The sequence below is a fragment of the Sturnira hondurensis genome, unplaced genomic scaffold, assembly GCF_014824575.4.
Source record: "Sturnira hondurensis isolate 20B ecotype Veracruz unplaced genomic scaffold, ASM1482457v3 Scaffold0022136, whole genome shotgun sequence".
Classification (NCBI taxonomy): Eukaryota; Metazoa; Chordata; class Mammalia; order Chiroptera; family Phyllostomidae; genus Sturnira; species Sturnira hondurensis.
Genome location: NW_028094767.1, coordinates 10466734 through 10486966, shown reverse-complemented (window position 1 = coordinate 10486966; position 20233 = coordinate 10466734). Strand labels below are relative to the sequence as shown.

Here is a 20233-nt window from a genome sequence, read left to right as displayed (position 1 = left end):
CCCAGATTCTCCTTTTCCTTGTATTTGTTTTCTTAGCAAAAGCAATTGGACTAAACTTTTTAAAACACAAGTACCTAATTTGAAGGGTTTGTCTGAGATTATTCTTTACTGTATATTACTTTAATCAGATGAGTGGACTAGAAGAAAGAAAGCTCAGATACTTTTTTTTAATGGTTAATTTATTCTGGGGGAAGTTGAGGAAAAGAAGGTAGAAGGAATGCATAATTGATTGTGAGGTACATGAGTAGGAATACTCTGAAACAAAACCTTTACCAGTTAATAGGGCTTTCTCTATGCCAGTTACTGTTTTAAGCCCTTTACACATATTAGTTTGATCATCACAGCAACCCTCTGACCACTAGTATCTCCATTTTATAGAAGAATTTGAGAAGCAAGGTTAAGGGGGTACTTTTTTTTAAAGTTTATTTATTTATCTTTAGAGGGGAAGGAGAGAGGGAGAGAAACATCAATGTATGGTTGCCTTTTGTGCATCCCCTGCTGGGAGTTGGCCTGCAGGGAACTGGACCACAACCCAGGCATGTGCCCTGACTGGGAATCGAACCGCACTCCTCTGGTTCGCAGGCCCGCGCTCAATCCACTGAGCTACACCAGCCAGGGCTAGGGGGTACTTTTTTTTTGTTTGGGGGCCTTAGCATGAGAGACCTGGAAATGTGGAGATAGTGTAGAGCTTGATTTATGTAGTGATGAATACTTTTGAGATGAACGAAATACATACTTGAGAAGGTTCACAGTGATTGTGTGTGGAATAAGCTGTGAGAGTGTGGTGGGATGGCAGTAGAGGAACCTGGGACACTAGGAGACTTACAATTTTGATAAGAGATGATGGTGGTTTGGAATAGAATTTATCTATGAGGTGGTAAATTCTCAGTTGAGTGGTAGATTGTGTAGATTGAACTAGCAGGATATGCTATCGCTTAGATGTTGGATAGGAACGAGCAGTTAAGGACAATTCTAGAGTTTCAGGCTTGAACAATGGGGTGAATGAATGGAAGTTCCATTACTAGGAATACCGTAGGGGGGACAGTTTCATGAAGGGGGCAGGTAGAATAGGTGGAATCAGTATTTTCAGTGTTTATTGTTAAACTTGAGATACCTAGTGGAGATGTCAAATTACTCTTCCAGAGGTCATTTGTGAGTTGTGGCTGAAAAAAAAAAAACTGGGAATTATCCAAGTATATGTAGATGGTTCTGGATGAATGAATCACTTGGGGATAAGTAAGTGTAGATAGAGAAATGGGAGGACTGAACTCTTAAGTCCTCCAGCATGTAGAGATCTGCAAGAGGAGGCTCTATCAAAGAATTTTAAGAAATGACTAATAAGATAGGGAGGTGATGTCCAGGAGCTGAATGAGGAAAAAGGGATTCAAGAAGAGGAGTAAGGTCAGCTGTGTCACATGCTGCTAGGAAATGGAATATGATAAAACCTAATAATTGACTTTCGGATATAGCTTGCTAAATTCTGTTGATTCTTCTTTGCAGTATAGCTCTAAAATTCATAACATGCTTTTTCTCTCCCTACTGACAAACACTATTACTCAGGTTTTAATCACTTTTCTCCTGGACTATTTTCCTTTTTTGTATGGTTCCTTTCTCTACATGTTCATTGTAGAAAACAGAGAGAGAAATAATACTGGTTTTAAAAAACAAAACAAAGCACAGAATTCCTTATCTGCCTTAGCTAGAGATATTTTTTCTTTATCTACTTCTATTCATATTTGGAATGCATACATTGTATATACTCATATAAAATTGCTGAAAGTCTCAAATTTTGCCTTTTCGAATGAACATGATAGAACTATAAGTATGATAATAAAAATACTTTGAAAACAATGTGAATGTGTGGCAACAGAAGTATTTCATCATGGTGGAATAGCTTTCAATTGACCTCCCCACGTGTTTCTCTCTTAATTATATTTTAAGTAGGTCCTGATGATTTTTTCTTAAGTGTATTCTTTAAAACTTTAGCATCATGCCTATTGATCCTCTGTTTTTCGGAGAAATACATGTGACAGGAGGTGTGGAAAATAGGAAAATATATTTATTTTTGTCTTTTATAGGGTAACTTACTGAAATTGTCATCTATTTCCTGATAATTTTTATGTTTGTCTAAATGTACATGCACACATTTTTTTTTGTTACTGACAAGGATCAAAATATGTTTTCTAGCCAGTATTTTTTTCATAACCCGATCTTCTGTTTATAATTTTTTGGTCAGAGTATATTAGCAGTTTTGTGATTCTATTTGTTGTCAGATTGCTCTTCAAAAAGATTGTACCGTTTCAAAGTGTATTTAGAAGGTATTTTGTTCTCTTTAAATTTTAGGATAGACTACTATCTTCTTGTGAGCTCTTGTAAATGAAATTCTACTTGGCTACAAAGATGAGGACTAGATAACTTCTTGAGTTTCCTTCTAACCCCTAGGATGAAGATAATAACTAACATTTGTTTAGTGCTTTAAAGTTTTTCTCATACATCACCTTCCTTCATCCTTACAACAGCTCTGGTGAGGTAGGTAGGACAGGTATTGTTACTCCAATTTTAGAGATAAACTGATATGATAGGTTAAGTGACTGTCAAGTTTTAAGTATTTTAGCAGGGATTTGAATTTAGACCTTCTGATCTAATATTCACATTCTTTTTACAAGGTTTCATATACCTGCACATTTGGAATTGCGATATGTCAGCCAGTTAAGGTACATTTGTTCTATAGAGAAATAAATCCAATGAAAATATAAGTATAGTGTCTCAGTATATATATTTTTTCAGTATTTTACAGTCCTTTTCCGTATCTCCCCATCTCATTAAATGAGTGATTTTTGTCTCTTTTTTTGACTAGGAGAAAGGAATTTAATTACAAAGCTATATTGAACACCAACCATTTTTCTCTGGCATTTGGGGGAAGGGAAACTTAAATGGTGTGTGTGTGTGTGTGTGTGTGTGTGTGTCCACTGAAAAGCATGTCCATGATACTTTCACACATATATCATATGAAGTTGGAAGCAGAATCTTTTGGTTCTAGCGTGAACCCAGAAACGCAAACTTTTTAGGATATTAAACTCTTTGTACAGCTTTAACCAAAATTGGGCAATTGAGTACTCAGTGTAGTTGCTTGCATGTTCACAAAAGTACAGTGAATGATAAGTGAGAGTGATAGTGTATGTCAAACCAAGAAAGATTACATAGCTAATCTTCTCTTTAACTAGTTACCTCATAAGATAGACAGTTGTAATACTGAATTGGGAGCTTGGAAGTGGCATTATCCCATAGTAGGAATAAACCTAGATTTTCAAGACTACGTAGTATTGCATTACATTCTCACAATGTTTTCTGTACTGCTGTTAAGTACTTAAGCATCCCCAATATTTTTAGGAGTAATTTTTTTGTTGCTTTTGTTTTTTTCTAGTTGTTGGTCTTGACGATATTATGGACGAAGGAGTTGTTAAAGAAAGTGGCAATGATACCATTGATGAAGAAGAACTGATTTTACCTAACAGGAATTTGAGGGACAAAGTAGAAGAAAATTCAGTGAGATCACCAAGAAAATCACCTCGTTTAATGGCACAAGGTAATCCTTCCAAAGATTACCTAGAAAATCAAAAGGTATAGGGACAGATGTCATAAATTTTCAATTTGCTGAACATTTTGTTATTAATCAGTTTTAGTTCATACCAATTTGTTGGTATGATTTTAAAAAATTTTAATTGAAATTGCACATTCACATAATTTAAAGAATTGACTATTTGCGTAAATATCTAATACTTGCTACCCTACTACCTATTTTCATTTTCTCAGAGGGGAAACCACTGTTAATTCTTTTAGCTGGTTTTATTAATTTTTTGACATTTACTTCCATGTCTCTAAGTAGTGTATGTATGTAATACATATAATATGTATATACTTAAACATCCCCAATATTTATATATGGCTGCTTCTTGATTATTTTGATGTAGGTATTTACCAATTTCTCACTGTGGATTATGAAGATTTAGCATTCCTGCATATAGAAATTCAGGGTTGGAAATCATTTTCCTTCAGAAACTGTTGAAGGATGGAACATTTGAAACTGTTCCATTTTGATTCCCCCACATCCCCACCTTGGGTATGTTAGCTACTTTTCTCTTGGAAGTTGGTGGAATCTCTTATCAGCTCTAGTGTTTGGATATTTCTGATGATATATTTTGGTGTAGGTGTGTTCTCTATATTGAGCTGGGTATTCAATAGGTCTTTTTAGTCTCAAACTATTACTCATTTCTGGAAGATTTCTTGGACTGTTGCATTGGTAAATTTCCTTCTTTATTTTTTTTTCTGCTCTTGCTTTCTGGAATTCCTGTTATTCAAGCATTAGATAGCAGGGATAGGCCTTCATTTTCTTTATCTTGCCTACTTTTCACCTCTTTGTCTTTTTCCTTTGCTTGCTGAAATTTTCTCATGTTTATCCAAGTTTTGTTGTTATAATTTGTGAACCTTCTTTTTTTTGTTTTGGGAATAGTATTTTTTGTAGCATTCTAGTCTTGTTTCATGTACGCTATACTTCTATTTTTCATCATAAGGCACTTAAATGATCTTTTAAAGAGTTTTTTCCCTTCTTTCATAGAGGTTCATTTTTTTCCATGTTGTCTTTTTTTGCGGGGGCGGGGGGGGGTTCAGTCTTTTAAGTGTTAGAGACTTTCCTAAATGTCTGATCCTTGATTGTCTGCTCATGTTTAGGAAACTAAAACTGTATGGAACCTTTTAATGTGTGGATTGGGTGTTGTTAATTGTGGGCATCGCTGTATGGTGAACTGGCTGTGATATTTTCTGGGAGGAATCTTGATGTCAGAATTTAGATTGCTAGCGTAATTATGGGAGCCCTTAAGGGAACTTGACCGGGATGTCTCTGTTTTCAGTATGTATACATTAGCATAATCACACAAATTTCAGTGTACTTTATCCTTCAGTTTTTAATCTGTGACTGATGCATAGCCTAGAAACACTGTTGTACACTCTCCAGAGAGTAAGCCTTCTACTCTTGGGTTAGGACCAGGGAATGGGAGTTGTCTAAACAGATGGAGTTGGGGAGAGAAGGAGCTTAGAGATCTTCTTAAATAGCTTCAGCTCATTTTAATCACCCGCCTTCACCCTCACTTTGGAATCATCTGAGGTCACCAATTCCTAAGCCTTTTGAGGTGGTAATGGCCAGCATTTGAGTTCTTGCCAGCATTTGAATTCTTGCCAGCATTGCCAGCTTTTGGCTTTTGTCTTTTCCTGAATCCCTTACATTAGTTGCTTCTTGATCTCATTTGGCTTTCAAAATTGTCAGTGTTTTCTCTTCTGTTCTTTCTTTCCTTCAGATTCATGCCTTTTCTATAACTTTAGTGGGGTTTTGAGAAGCGGATTGACTTAGATGCATATATTTACTATGTCATCTTTTTCTCAATTTATATTTTTAATCAGTTATTTGATATATAGTTGTGACTTTGAGAAATGAAAAATATAGAATACACATTATAGACAAATGTTTGGCCTATACAATCCAGGTTTGAAACTAAGGTAGTTGATATTAGAGAAGAAAAAATGACTTTACCCTTTGCTCAGTAAATCAGTTACTGTTGCAAAACAATTTTTTATCTGTATACCTTCACAATTGAATGTGCTGTTTATCAGTTTTAGCAACCACTTAAGTAATGGGTGTTAAATGTTCTTTATTTTATGTCAGAGTAGATGAATAAAATAGAGCTGTAAATTTTTACAAGCTATCCCCAGAGCTTTAAAAATCATCTAAATACTGATAACCAGCCATTGAAATTTGAGTTATTTAAAACTGTTATTTATATAGTTGAACATATGATAAACAGTTCATAATCCACTAAGAAATTTAAAAAAGCTTAACCTAATGATCAAATATTTACCAAGTGCTGAGGGAATTAGTGTTTCTAAGATTAGGATGACCATATAATTTCTTGTCCAAACTGGGACAATGAAGTGGGAAAGGATATGCTTTCTCATCTATGACTGTTATAGATAAATGGGGATGTGTAGTTAAGAGTCTTACAGTTTAATGATATATGACAAATTATGGAAGTGTTCTTTATTTTTAAAAAATGTTTATTTTTTTATTGTTCAAGTATAGTGGGAAGTGTTCTAAATATTGGGTTTTATACTGAAAGGTAGGAGAATTTTTTTGTTGATGATTGATTCAGAGTATTGGATATGCATAGGAGTGGAAATAGCTTTTTATTTTGTATTTTAGTTTGTGGGTTGATTTTCTACTTAGTGAATTACTCAGCTCTTTTTTTTTTCTCATTTCCCCCCCGACTTCGTGTTTCTCCTTTCCCTAGAGGATATATCCAGATACAGAAAGGAGGAAAACACAAATTAATAGATTCTTTGTTAGAGGCATTGTTAAAGGTGGGAAGCTTTATTAAATTATTTTCATACTTTTTATGATACATTTTCTTGGTTTAAACATTTTTTATTGTAATTTTTTTTGTTGATTGTCTGATACTCTAGCATATACTTTTTTTTCCTCTTAGGAATAGCTTGAATGGTAAAATGATGGGATATGAGTAAAACACATTCAGAAAGGAATTAAGAGTTCTTTTGAGGCCGTGCTTTGAAAATCACAGATCTTGTTTGTAATAGGTGCTTTAGTTCAGATTTTATTGGCACCTGACTTTGGTTTTATATATTTAAAAGCATTTAATGTTTAAAACTGGATGACAATTTTGCATTAGGATGGGTGTTGATATAAAGGAAGCTCATTTAACTTATTTTACTCCAAGCTTATTTCTTACAGAAAAGAGACTTGATGAAAACATTTCTGTCATATAATAAGGTAGAATAGTCTAAATTTTGTAGAGGTTCTCTTCTGCTAGGATTTATAGAACTTTCATAAATATATAACATACATATATCTTTCTAAATTTACCATCATGAGTACTGTTCAGTACATTTTCATTGAAATGATACATTTTGTAGCTCAGAATAAAGAAGTGTATATTCTAAATTGTGTTGAAATAAAAACACATGGCAAAATAGCTAAGTTATTTTTATTTATTTTTTTTCCCTTGTGATAGAACAAGTAAGAAGTTTGCGACAAAGCACTATTGCCAAGCGTTCAAATGCAGCACCTTTAAATAGCACAAAAAAACCACCTGTGAAGACTGTATCTGCCCCTAAAGCAGGGGGGAAGCAACCAGAGAGGAGTCAGATTAAAGAAGAAGCTTGTACACCACCAAAGCCTGAGTACCATAAAGAGAGCAGAAGGAGTAGTCGGCATATTGAACAAATTGAGGTGGTACCAGAAGTATCAGTGTCTACAAGTCATTCTTCAGTGTCATCTTGTCTTGAAATGAAGGATGAAGCTGGATTAGATTCTCAGCAGAAGTGTAATAATCAGGGGAAAGCAAATGTGCCATCACATGAATTAACTTGTCCGCTCCTCTCAGAGACTTGTGATAATATTGAGGAAAAGAAAAATGAAGCTCTGGTTGAATGTAGAATCAAGACTAAGACTGTTAGTAGCACATTGTTTACATTTTCAGATAAAGAAGAACATGAACAGAATGATTCTATTTCAGATAAAATGGATGAGACTATTAGTGAAGAAATGAGGGCGAAAGGAAAAGTTGAACAAGAGTTAAAGGAAACAGTAAAATTATCCCATGAAGGTGACCAAATTGTTGAGGAACCTGCATCTTCTGCTCTGTCTGGTGATGCTGCTTGTACAAATAAGACTGAAAAGAACAGTTCTGTGGATGAAGTAAAAGAATGTCATTTGGAATTGAAGAATACCATGGAATCTGATAAAGCTAAGAACTCCCTTCATAGAAATGAGGTAGAACCATTGGGTTATTGTAAAGACATAGAGTCTAATCATAAGCAGTTGGAGAGCACTGAGTTTAACAAGTCAAACTTTGAGGTGATTGATACTAGTGCTTTAGAACCAGAAAGTAATATTGTAGAAAATGCTGTTTGTGATGTGCCTGACCAAAATTCAAAACAGTTGAATGTTGTCGAAAGTATTAAAATGGAGTCTCATGAAACAGCAAACCTTCAGGATGACAGAAACAACCTGTCAAGTAATGTTTCTTGCCTAGAGTCAAAAAACATAAAATCCAAACACACAAAACTTGTAATTCATTCTAAGCAAAACATGACCACAGATACTCTGAAAAAAATTGTTGCAGCAAAGCATGAATTAATGCATAACAAAACTAAAGCTAGTGTCAAAAGTGTGAAACGAAATGCCAATGAACGAGAATCTCAACAAAATTTTCACAGGCCAGTCAAAGTGAGAAAAAAACAAGTTGATAAGGACTTAAAGATTCAGAGTTGCAATTCTGGGGTTAAGTCTGTGAAGAATCAGGCTCACTCTATATCGAAAAAAATGCAAGGTCAAAATTCAGTACAGATTTCCAAACCTGTAACTCATTTGTTGAGTGATAAGCCTCATGGTCACCCTGGGTGCTCTAAAGAACCTCATCATCCTGCACAAACTGGACATTTATTACATTCTTGCCAGAAACAGTGCCATAAGTCCCAGCAGCTGGCTCCCACTTTGAAAACCAATAGTCATATGAAGGAAGAGCTTGAGCATGCAGGTGGTGCAGAGCATTTTAAGGAGGAGGATAAACTGAAACTAAGAAAACCTGAGAAGAACCTACAGCCCCGCCAAAGAAGAAGCAGCAAAAGTTTTTCTTTGGATGAGCCACCATTGTTCATTCCAGATAACATAGCTACCATAAAAAGAGAAGGCTTAGATCATAGCTCTTCATTTGAAAGCAAACATATGTGGACCCCCAGCAAGCAGTGTGGGTTTTGCAAAAAACCACATGGCAACAGGTGTGTGTGTGTGTATGTGTATGTGTGATGTGTGCATTGACGAGAAATTGCTTTTTTAGGGTGGGATTAGTGTGAATGTTTTTATACAGAGAAGTTATTTAATATACAAAGACTTTTTGCAGAAACACCAGCAACAACAAAACCCCTCATCATTCCTGGATAAATGATAGGAAGATGGAATCACTGAATTTATAAATATGTCATCTTAGAACATTTAAAAAAGTATAATCTAACCAACAGTTGGTATATATGGAAATGTTTTGTCATCTTAACCAGTTAGTGTAATTCAGCCATTACAGGTTTTTATCTAGGGGGAATAAAAACCTTTCTGCTAATTAGAGAATTGTTACATTGCCTTGGGTCTGTATATATTTTACTTGCTTTGAGAAAAACTAGTAATAAAGTGTGAAGGTCATAATGGAGGTTTTATTTTTCTTTTGAAGACTTTTTGGGGGGGGGATGGAGGTAAAAAGCATACTATAACTTAATACTACTACTTCATAACTATAAAACTGACCTTGGAGTGAAATTTGGTAGCTAAATTAGCTATTAAATTACCCAGGTGAATTTTGTATATAACCTGGAATGGAGTGAAAACAAGTTCTTTCTTTTTGAATGCTTTAATGATTTGGAGGATTACTTGTAAATTCTGATCTTTTAAGAAATGATTTTAGCATTGTCCTTTGGCTTTCTTTCCTTAGGATTCAATGTATAGTTTTATGGCACTCCACTCCCCCATCGTGTATTTTGTTTGCTAGCTTTTTAAGAAAGGAAAACAAGAAACGAAGTGGAGTTTGCAGCTACAAGATTATACTGTTGAAGTGTTCAGATTGCTGTTGGAACTTCTATCAACGTTGACATGATGAAAGAACATTGTAACTTGCATATTGTAATGTCCTTACTGGTGAAAGTAAATGTGGTAGTGACTTTCCCAGCACTATCAGATTACATAAAAATGAAACGAGGGACAGTTTAGTGAAGTGTGTGGTAATTCATTATTTTAGTGTGCGGAGGGGTGATTGGGGAGTGTGAGAAGACTTATGGCTATTCTGTAAAAAATAAGTTTATGTCAAAGGCTTTCTTCATTTGTTACTCAGCCTGTGGCCTATTTTTAGTATCAGTTCAGTGGTTACTTTATAACATATCCCAGTTTTTAAAAATTGTGACTTGTTTGAATATAGGTCTACATTTGCCCTCACTTACTTGTTTTTTATGCTTTTTTAAAATTTAAAACCTTTTCAAATATTATAAAGTGGGCCCACTATAAAGTTTCAGGTCTAAGAGAATGAGAGGCTCGGATGGTGCATTTAAGTCCTCTTTCTATGCCAGCCCTTTTCTTTCTGCGAGAATCTTCTAAAAATTATTATGGTGCCATGTGGTCAGAGGAATAGAGTAGGAGCCTTAAAGTTTCTAAAATGAAACTTTGGTCTAGAGTTGGAAGCCATGTTAAGTATTTTATTATATAGCTTTTTTTAAAGATAAACTTCTGATGGCTGGTCCTCAGGCGTTTGCCCAGGCTTTTAAATGACTGTCATTTTACCAAAATCAAGTTATTTTTCTAAAGTGAAGATTAAATGTTAAGTCCTGCTGTTTTGAATCTAATGCCACCTTATGGATCTACTCTGTAAAACCTTGAGTTTCTTTGCTTCAGTCTGGAAATAAGAGTATTAGATGTGTGGGAATTTTGAGTTCATCCTATGTAATTTACATGAATAATATATAATAACATTGGAAATGGGTAATTTTGGAAGCACCATTACACATTATTTCAATTTTCTGAATAAAGAACCCTGAATAATTGATTGTTTTTTCTTTACATATTAGTTAGCCTTTGCTACTTTGATACATTGTGCTTGCATATATTGAGGTTACTCAAAAGATGTGCCTGTCGTGCAGCTTGTAATTTTTTTAAATTTCATGCATAAGATTGAGTTTGTTAGGAAGGGCATATCAGGAATAATTTTCATCCATCTTTTTTATGTCATGCAGTAGCCCATTGAAAGCTATTAACACGACATTTTCTAGCACTCGTGACAGCCTTGCTTTGGTAAAGACTTAAACCTTCAGCATTTTACATGAATTGCGTTGGAGGTTAGCTTTTTGCATGTGCTTCCAGTGGAAATTATATTTTTTAATAGATTTGTTCATGGTATGGCCAACTAATATTTGACCATAAGCAATTTGTATACATGCCCTAAAGACACTAAGTATTGACTAACAATTTACACATTGTGCTGGGTGTGTGTTGTTTTTTCTTCGATTTTGTTTACTTTCCTGATTCAGCCTTAAAACATATATATACATACTGTTTTAAAAACCAGACTGTTTAATACTCATTTAAAAAAGTTAAAAAAATAAAAAGGTTAATATTATACCTTTGAACTTCTTTAAATTATAAGCAAGTTAGTATTTTGGAAGGATCAAGTCTTAGTTTTTTTTGTTGCTAGCTCTCCCCAAGATGTTTGTATCTTTATGCTATAATTTCTTGCTTGATTATAGGTTAGTTACTGGATGAAATTTAAAAACAAACACATCTTAGCAGAATGGATTCAAAGCTTTATAATTAAAGCTTTTACTCTGAGAAGGGGAATTTCTATGTAGAGTAAATGCTTCTGGCTTTTTCTCAGGACTTTTAAGAGTTTGATAAGTATCTTTCTCTGCATATTAGGGAGGTAGTGACAAAAATACTGATGTAATGTTTATGTGAAATTGAACTCCCTCATCTTAGAAAAGTGTGTATATATATTCTCTCTCTCTCTCTCTCTCACACACACACACACACACACACACACACACACACCCACCCTGCATTTGTCATTTAAAGGAAAAGACTGAAGGCCCATCTCGTAATAGTTACATTGTTAATGAATTAGGAATTTGCTAACAGGAACTCACAATGTTGTTTTGTGGTTTATTTTGAAAAAAAACTTGAAAATTTTGGCTTTATGTCAAAACAGTTTCAAGTTTTTAATAGTTTTACAGTTGATTGGTTCTTATTTTTTACTTAAAATTTTATGTATGAACATATAATATGGGAAAACAAACATTAAACTTCTATTTAACTGATTTATGCTGACAAGTCACTTAATTTAAAGCTAAATTCCACACAGTACTTTTTTTTTAAGTGATGAAAGATTTTAACAGCCAGCTTGTAGTCTATTAAGTGATTTTGCTTCTTGGTAATCAGGAAGTCAAGGATACCATAAAATGGGAGAGGGATCCTGTTGTGTGATCCATACTGTCCTCCACCCCATGAAAAATAATATGAAAAGGGAATGAAATAAATAATCTCTTTGTGATAGGCCATCTTTTAAAAATATAGCATGGTTTCTAAAGTTTACAGTACTTCCAGGTTTTAAATCATAACCCATATTTACATTTTGGGTTTTGAATTTCATTTTCAAGTTAACTATGTTTTCCCTGAGACTGTGGAAATTATTAATGTTATTTTTCTTGATTACTCAATTTTATTTAACTATATTATTTGTTACACAAACTGTCTAAACTATTAAGATATTGATGGCACTAGACAGTTGCTTTTCAAAGCCTCTGAAGTTTGAGGAGACAGACTTGGAATTGAGGCATGCTAAAAAATTTCATGATTATATAAAACTATTCTTCCCCTTTAAAATCTTGAAATTCCTTAAAATGTGGTATGTAAATTGATAGATTTGGATTTAGAGCAAAAGTGTAATTTGTGGTCATAGTATATAGGTTTTATTGTTTATAGTGTCTTACTGAAAAGCTTCAGTCTTGGAAGAAATCATAATACCAGCTCTGATAATGGAAATAAAGGGAAATCACTATTAGCTTTCCTTTAATATTTCAAAGACATTGCTTTCAAGAAATAGCATATCTTAATGACGTTACAATGTGAAATAAAACCTTAAAGCACCTGTATATTTCAAACTTTATTTTTCTGTTGGTTTTAAGATCTGTGTATCAATGTACCCATCAAAAATCTCCCCAGACCTAGAGAAACCACTTCTATTTTGAAAACTTAGTAACACACTGTTTAAAAGTTTACATGCTAGAGTTATCAATCTAAAAGAAAGATTCTGGTGGTTTTGTTAGTTTTTATATAAGGGCTGAGATCTTTTGCTTTTCTCCCTAAACCAAGTGAGTCACTGGGGAAATGATGGCTTATCTGGTAAAGCCAGCACAGACATTACCAGTTAGGGTAAGGAATGGTGAATTGCAGACTCCGAGGTCTCATCCTTAATGCGCAGCAGAAGCTTTGTATACGTACATAGAACATACAAGAAGAGTACTGCTATAGAGGAACAGGGTATTTGACATCACATTTCTCAAGATTCCCTGTGAAGATGGAAGCTCGTACAGTTTTTATAGTTCCAATATTTAAACAGGACCTCGGGTATTGAGGGAGAGTTGGCTATATAACTCTTACATATTACCTTTAACATTTTCCTATTGTACCATAGGTTTTAAAAAGGAGTTGACACGTGGTTGGTGCCACTATCCTTACTATCAAAATCACAGTCTTTACGTCCTGAAATAATATATCTGAATCCTTAATTTTCCAAGCATAGCATGAGTTACTAACCTGAAAAAGAAAGGAAATAGTTGAACATGATTCAGTGAGCTTTGCAGTTTTCCTAACAGCGGTTTGTAAAGTATGTAAAAAAAAAAAATTTCTCCCTCACATTTCTGTGTGTGTATCATATTTGCCATGAATCAAATCTCATGTCCCTGGAGGTTTTCATTGGCTAGTGAAATTATTTCTTAGATACAATGTAGTAAAGGGAAAAGGTATAAGGGCATGGCTTAGAAATATTAATACTGAATATTAATATTTTTACATTAAAATACAATATTGGCATTTGGAAAAAGTTCATCAGCTGAAGCACTTGGTCAGTACCAAAGAAGTGCACACTCAAAAGTAGGTAAGATTTAGCTAATGCCACACCCTGAAAGAATATTTTGAGCTCAAAGAGTATGTAATTAAGATGGTGAATAAGAAACAATTTGAGAGACTTCATTATGTTGGTTTTTGAGTTGTATATTTGTTAATCTGGTTTTTCTTTCATTAAAAATTATTGGGTAAACTCCAATTTTATGTGTGATTTCAGGTCTGTGATAAATACGATTTTGATGGATTATGATCAGATTATCACAGACTTGACGCTTCACTGGAGATATATTGTTATTCTATACTTTGTTATTCTATAGAGTATACTAACAAATGTCAGTTGCTCTTTATTTTCACCCCTATGGGTTTTTATTTTTCAGCATTCTCTCATTCATACTAGAGGGGAAATATAGGTGGCTTATTAAAAGTTTCATTTTCATTGAATATTTTTTTTGAAAACTTGCTCTATGTTGAACTGACAGAATGGGTAGAGTTAGAAAACTACCAATGCAAACTACCAAATACGGAACATTTAATTTAGACTTTTGACATTGGTTTTTAAGAAAATGTGTCAAATTGAAGTTTTTCTTCTTCTAGGTTTATGGTTGGCTGTGGAAGATGTGATGACTGGTTTCATGGTGATTGTGTTGGGTTAAGTCTTTCTCAAGCACAGCAAATGGGAGAGGAAGACAAAGAATATGTGTGTGTGAAATGTTGTGCTGAAGAAGATAAAAAGACTGAAGTAGCAGATTCAGATATTTTGGAAAACCAAGCTAAAGTTGAAGTCCATAGTGAAGATAAAACAATGGAATGTGAAAAGTTTGGATTATCAAAGCATACATCAACAAGTGAGAAAACCAAGTATATAGATGATACAGTGAAGCACAAGGTCAAAATTTTAAAACGGGTGAGCTGCTCACTAATGCATTCTTTTGTTACTTAAGAAATTTGTGTAAACTGATCATTAGAATTTGAAATTTCTCCTTAGATTTTATTGTTCCAGTGTACATTCTAAAATTTTTCTATAAAAATGTATATATTTTTAAATATTTAAAATATTTGGCAATTTTGGTGAAATCAGGTAGTGACATCTTTAAGAACATACAGATCTTATTTATTAAAGTCTTTGCTATTTCTAGTCCCTAGTTTGGTACTTGGATTTTTTGTGGTAGAGGAGGTATGTGTCATCTTGTGGTGTGAAGTGTAAATTATGTATACTGATAAAATTTATTCTCTAATAGTTCATTTCTTTGGAAAATTTATTCTCTAGTAGTTCATTTCTGTGGTAATTTTTTTCCATTACCATTTATTTTCCCTATATCTTCTGCCTCCACCCACTTCCTCCCCTAATCCCGACACTGTTGTCTCTGTCCATGAGTCCTTTTTCCTTGATCCTGCCACCCTTTAACCTCCCAACCCCACCATCAATAACTGTCATCCTGCTCTCTCTGAGTATCTCTAATTTTCTTGTTAGTTCAGTTTGTTCATTAGATTCCACATAATGAAATCACATGGTATTTGTATTTATCTCACTGGTTTATTTCACTTATACTGATAAAAATGTCTTTTAATCTTTAAACTACATTGAACATTTTCTCTTTTTAAAAAAGATTTATTTATATTTAGAGGGGAAGGGTGGGAGAAAGAGGGAGAGAAATATTAATGTGCATTTGCCTCTTGCACGCCCCCCCATCCCCCTGCCCAGGGGCGCAAGCCAGCAACCCAGGCATGTGCCCTGATTGGGAATCAAACCAGGAACCCCTTAGTTTGCAGGCTGGCATTCAATCCACTGAGGGCATATGTGGCATTATTTTCAAGTGAAAGAGTTATTTTTTATTTTCTCCCTAAGACAAAGTAATCTTTTTTTAAAAAATTAATATATTTTTTGAGAGAGGAGAAGGGAGAGAGTCAGGCAGGGAGAGAAACACCAGTGTGTGGTTGCTTCTCATGCACTCGTAACTGGGGATCCATCCCACAACTCACACATGTGCCCTGACTGGGAATCAGACTGGTGACTTGTTGGTTCGTAGGCCAGCACGCAATGCACTGAGCCACACCAGCCATGGCAGGAAAAATAATCTTAATTTTTTTAAATCTTTGCCCCAGTATTTGCTTGGAACCCTCACCTTATTTTTCTTTTAAAGTGTGACAAGTTGTCAGTTTTCCTTCCATTTTTATATGTTTAGCTACCTTCTGAAAGTATTTTCTAAATAGAAGTTGTAAGATACTTAGTAAGTTATAGGAGCAATGTATAGAGGACACAGCACTTTAGCTGATTAAATTTTCTTTGATTTCATTGTCTACCTTTTTATTACTGTTGATTTTTCTGATTGATTTGTTATTCTTATAAGGTAGTGCTAGGAGGGAAACATAGTGGCAACAAAATGTATGTGGATAGTTAGGTATAATGATCTGAAAGACAATGAACATGAGTTGTAGAGTTTGAAGGAACCTTGAAAATCTTTTTTAGTCCGACTATTCAGGTTTGAGAGCATAAGCATGTTTTCTCTGAAATCTCTATTACTTAGAAACTGAAAAATACTGAATACTGAATTTTAGTATTTTTTTCAGACACTTCTTACGTGACAAATTCAGATTAGGGTCCAGTGTGCCAAATCCTTATGGTATCCACTGTTTTCTGTCTGCCAAGACTTTCTGAGAATCAGGTTATGTCCTCCTGGCATATGCTGTTTGTTGCTTTGTCCATTGATTTGATGAACACAAAAGTAGTTGATAATACAGAAGTGAAAACTCCATTGAGAAGAATTTGTAAAACACGTTTGGAAAGCTTCTATTTATTAATAGTCACTTCTTGTGTACAGTTTCCTAGCCATTCAGGAATATGGCTCATTGTTTAATCGTTTAGTTGAATTGTCTCCATCTTGTCTAAAAAGGACATTAAAAAATCATTAACATTGTAAATGTTTTGAGAAACCCCCCATTCAGAAAAAGAATTGAGTTTAGTCTGATTTTGTAAATTCATGTGATTACTATCCAAATGATTACTACTTCCTTTTTGATGCACTATTGAATCTTATTTAGACTTGTTTAATTTTAGTTTATGAAATCTGCTTCTTAAATATCACTTATTATCCCTAGGTTTTATGTTGACTCACTTACTGAGTTCCTACTGTATGCCAAGCCTGACACCAGACTTGGTTATATAGCACTGATGGAAATAAGCACCTGCTGTCAAGTGACTCTAGTTGGAGCGGTAGAAAATAAGTAAAAAAAAAATTTAAAGATTCTAATTTGGAGAAAATCAGTTTTTGTATATATTCTGTCTTAAAGTCTGTGATTATGTGTCGATATACATTGTCCTTTCCTGTCTTTAAAACACTAGTGTGATATGAGTCATTTCTCCCAAGGGTTTCAGAGTGCCACTTTCACCACCAGTACTTTGTGGATTATATTAGGACAAGACTAGGAGGTGTCCTAGGTACCCTGATGGTTTGTGCTATGTCATGAGAATTAAAATTGCCAATTTCTACACTGAGAACTTAAACTAATATACTTAGTTATAAATGAATGGAATTTCATTTGCTTTAAAAAACAGTGAAAATGTAGATAACTTACTGCTCCACAATTTCTCCATCCTTTTCCCACACCCATAGCCAACTAAGAGAACTCTTATCTTATATCTAAGATATTAGAAGTTTTTTCTAATATTGTTATTGAGAACACTATCTCTTTTTTTAGTTTTTCTTTATATAAGAGCCAAATAGGCTCTTGTGTGTTTTGTAGAAAACAGATGCTTAACAAATGGATTTTGAAATGAAAGGGTGATTTTTCTTTTTGCTAATAATTGAGAATTATTTCTGTGCATCTTTAAAAAAATCACTTGAACAGTTTTTGGGCTAGAGAATTGAGTATGTTTGGTATTGTAATAGGCTCTAATACTAATTAGGTTTAATTTTTTTATCTACATCTCTTGAGGCTTGCTTTATATTTAAAGAGAATGTACTAGTTTTTGAATTCTAATGAACTAAATATTATTTTTTCCAGGAATCTGGTGAAGGCAAAAACTCATCAGATGGTAGAGATAGTGAAATGAAAAAATGGCAGCTAGCTCCTCTTCGAAAAATGGGACAATCAGTATTACCTCGGAGATCCTCAGAAGAAAAAAGTGAAAAAATACCAAAAGATTCTACAACTGTTATTTGTACAGGAGAAAAAGCTTCAAAACTAGGCAGTAAGATTAATAGAAATTATTGTACACCAATGTATTTATATTTTATTTCATATATGATTAATTAGTATATTTAGGGAAATTAAATTTTTTTAAACATTTTAATGTTAATAAAAATAGTTTTGGTGACTAATCATACTTGAAATTAAAAACTGCCTCTAAGTACTAATGAACTTAATAAGTGTCTTGCTCTTATGGCACTTCAGTACCAGTGGGAGAAGAAAGAAATGTAGGCAAGTAAAGAAATGGTATGCTATTTTACAGATTTTAGACAATATGAAGAAGAGAAAGTAGAGTAATGGGATAGAGTCACAGTTGAGGAGAGTGGTAGGAGTTTGTTTTAGAATATAGGTGAGATTTGAAAAGATGTGAAGTTGTTGGGAGGAAAGACTGGGTGGGTAGCATAGCCAATCTGAAGGCTTTGAGGTAGAAACGTTCTTGTATTTGAGGAGCAAGAAAGCAACTGTAGAGTGACTGAAAGGTAATGTACGAGGGCTTGAATAGTGTTAGATGAATTCAGAGAAAATTCTATAGGCACTTTGACACCATGACAGAGTTTGTATGTGTGTATAATAATACTTTTTAAAATCCTCACAGAGGATATGTTTATTGATTTTAGGGGGGCAGGTGGGAGGAGAGAGGAGAGAGAAACATTGTTGTGAGAGGGAAAAATCCATCCAGTCCCTCCCGCGTGCTCCCTAAACGGGGATGGAACCTGCAATCCAGGTGTGTGTCCTCATCAGGGATCAAACCTGCAACCTTTTGATGTACTGAACAATGCTCCAACAAAGTGAGCCACCTGGCCAGTTCAATATTTTATTCTCAGTATCATGGGGAAACTTTATAGAGGATTTTGTACAAGGGAATGTTGAATCACTATGATTTTTCTGTTGGTACTGCACTGTAAGAGGAGGATGGGCGAGGAGGAGGGTAGACCATTTAGGAATCTGTAGCAGTGTCCAAGGAAAGAAATGATTGGTGGCTTGGGACAGGTACAATGGAGGTAGTAAGAAGTGGTCAGAGTCAGATATATTTTACGGTAGAGTAGGCAGAAGTTGCTGATGGATTAGACATACATAGGTGAAGGAGAGAGAGAGTCTTAGTAGATGATTAGGTAAATGTTGGTGCTATTTACTTAGATGAGAAAGACAAGAAGATTTGGGGAGGGATGTTGAAAAATTATGATTTGGGTATTTTAACTTGAGATGCCTATTAGATATCCAGGTGCAGAATGTTTGAACAAACCTTTGGCTGATGAGTCTGGAGCTTAGAGAAGGCTTTGGGGGATGGTATATAAATTTGGGATTTACCAGTTTGTTTGTAATTTAAAATCATCAATTTAGATATAAACAGCTACAGTAATGAAGAGACCAAAGCAGAGCCCTTGGGGGTGCATCAGCATTTAAAAGTTGGGAAGAACAAGAGAAATGGCCTGAGTGAGGTGAGAGAAGTAAGAGGCCATGGTGGTCTGGAAGTCAGGTGAAGTTTCATAAAGAAGGAAATGATTGACTGTGTCAAATGCTGTCTGGTGTTGACATCTAATAACGTGAACACAGGTTGTTAAACATGGTTTAGTGAGATTATTGGTGACCTTTATTAGAATGATTTTGGTGGAGCAGTGGGGAAAAAAAGCCAACTATAGTGGCATACCAAAGAATGGAAAGCAAGGGACTGATGAAAATACTGATTACTGATAACTCTTCCAAGGAATTTTGCTGTTAAAGGGAATGGAATTGTGTGGGAGCTATAGGTGGATGTGGGGACTAGGACTTTTTTTAAAAAAAGAGTTGTAATAACATTTTTGAAAAATTAATGCAAATGATCCTGTGGAGAGAGAATTTGGTGATAGTAGAAGAGATTATGTTGTAGTTGAGATTCAAAAATTCGTACATGAGTTGAGAGGGTAGGATTCACATAGAAGGGTTAGGTCATAAAAAAGAAAGATTGTATGTGGTAAGAAGGAAACCTGCAGGTTGATTTAGTGATGGAAGATGTGTTGGCTAACATTTTTCTGTTTTCTCAGTAAAATATGAAGTGAGAAAATTAAATCAGGTTAAAATTGGGGAAGGAGGTAGTGTTGGTTTGAGAAGAGGGGAGAAAATGTGTAAAATAGATGTCTTGGAAAGTGGGAGAGCAAATTTACTAGGAAATTTTAATTGGATTGGAGCAGCAGATTGAGTATGTATTGAGATTTGTGTTTTATAAATTTAAATTGAGAACTGTCTGTACCAGTGCTTAATTTTCTCATTACTTTCAGCTGTTTGTAGGCTAGTGGGTGGAGGATTGGCTTTCTTCACTGGGGTTGTGATTTTGCCAGTGCAGATAAAGAG

General features: G+C 34.4%; 1 protein-coding gene across 5 annotated transcripts in view; it reads left to right on the top strand.

Annotated features, from left to right (window-relative positions):
* Nucleotides 1–20233, top strand: part of PHF3 (PHD finger protein 3) — an 87439-nt gene that overhangs the window by 34937 nt on the left and 32269 nt on the right. For 2 of the 5 annotated variants that reach the window (XM_037034335.1, XM_037034338.1), the window contains 4 exons: nt 3425–3586; nt 7077–8844; nt 14312–14621; nt 17720–17906. In XM_037034335.1, the coding sequence (XP_036890230.1) occupies nt 3425–3586; nt 7077–8844; nt 14312–14621; nt 17720–17906 (2427 nt within the window). Of the gene's footprint in view, nt 1–3424; nt 3587–7076; nt 9425–14311; nt 14622–17719; nt 17907–20233 lie in introns of those variants that run through there. The other 3 variants (XM_037034334.1, XM_037034336.1, XM_037034339.1) reach the window with 3 other exon arrangements.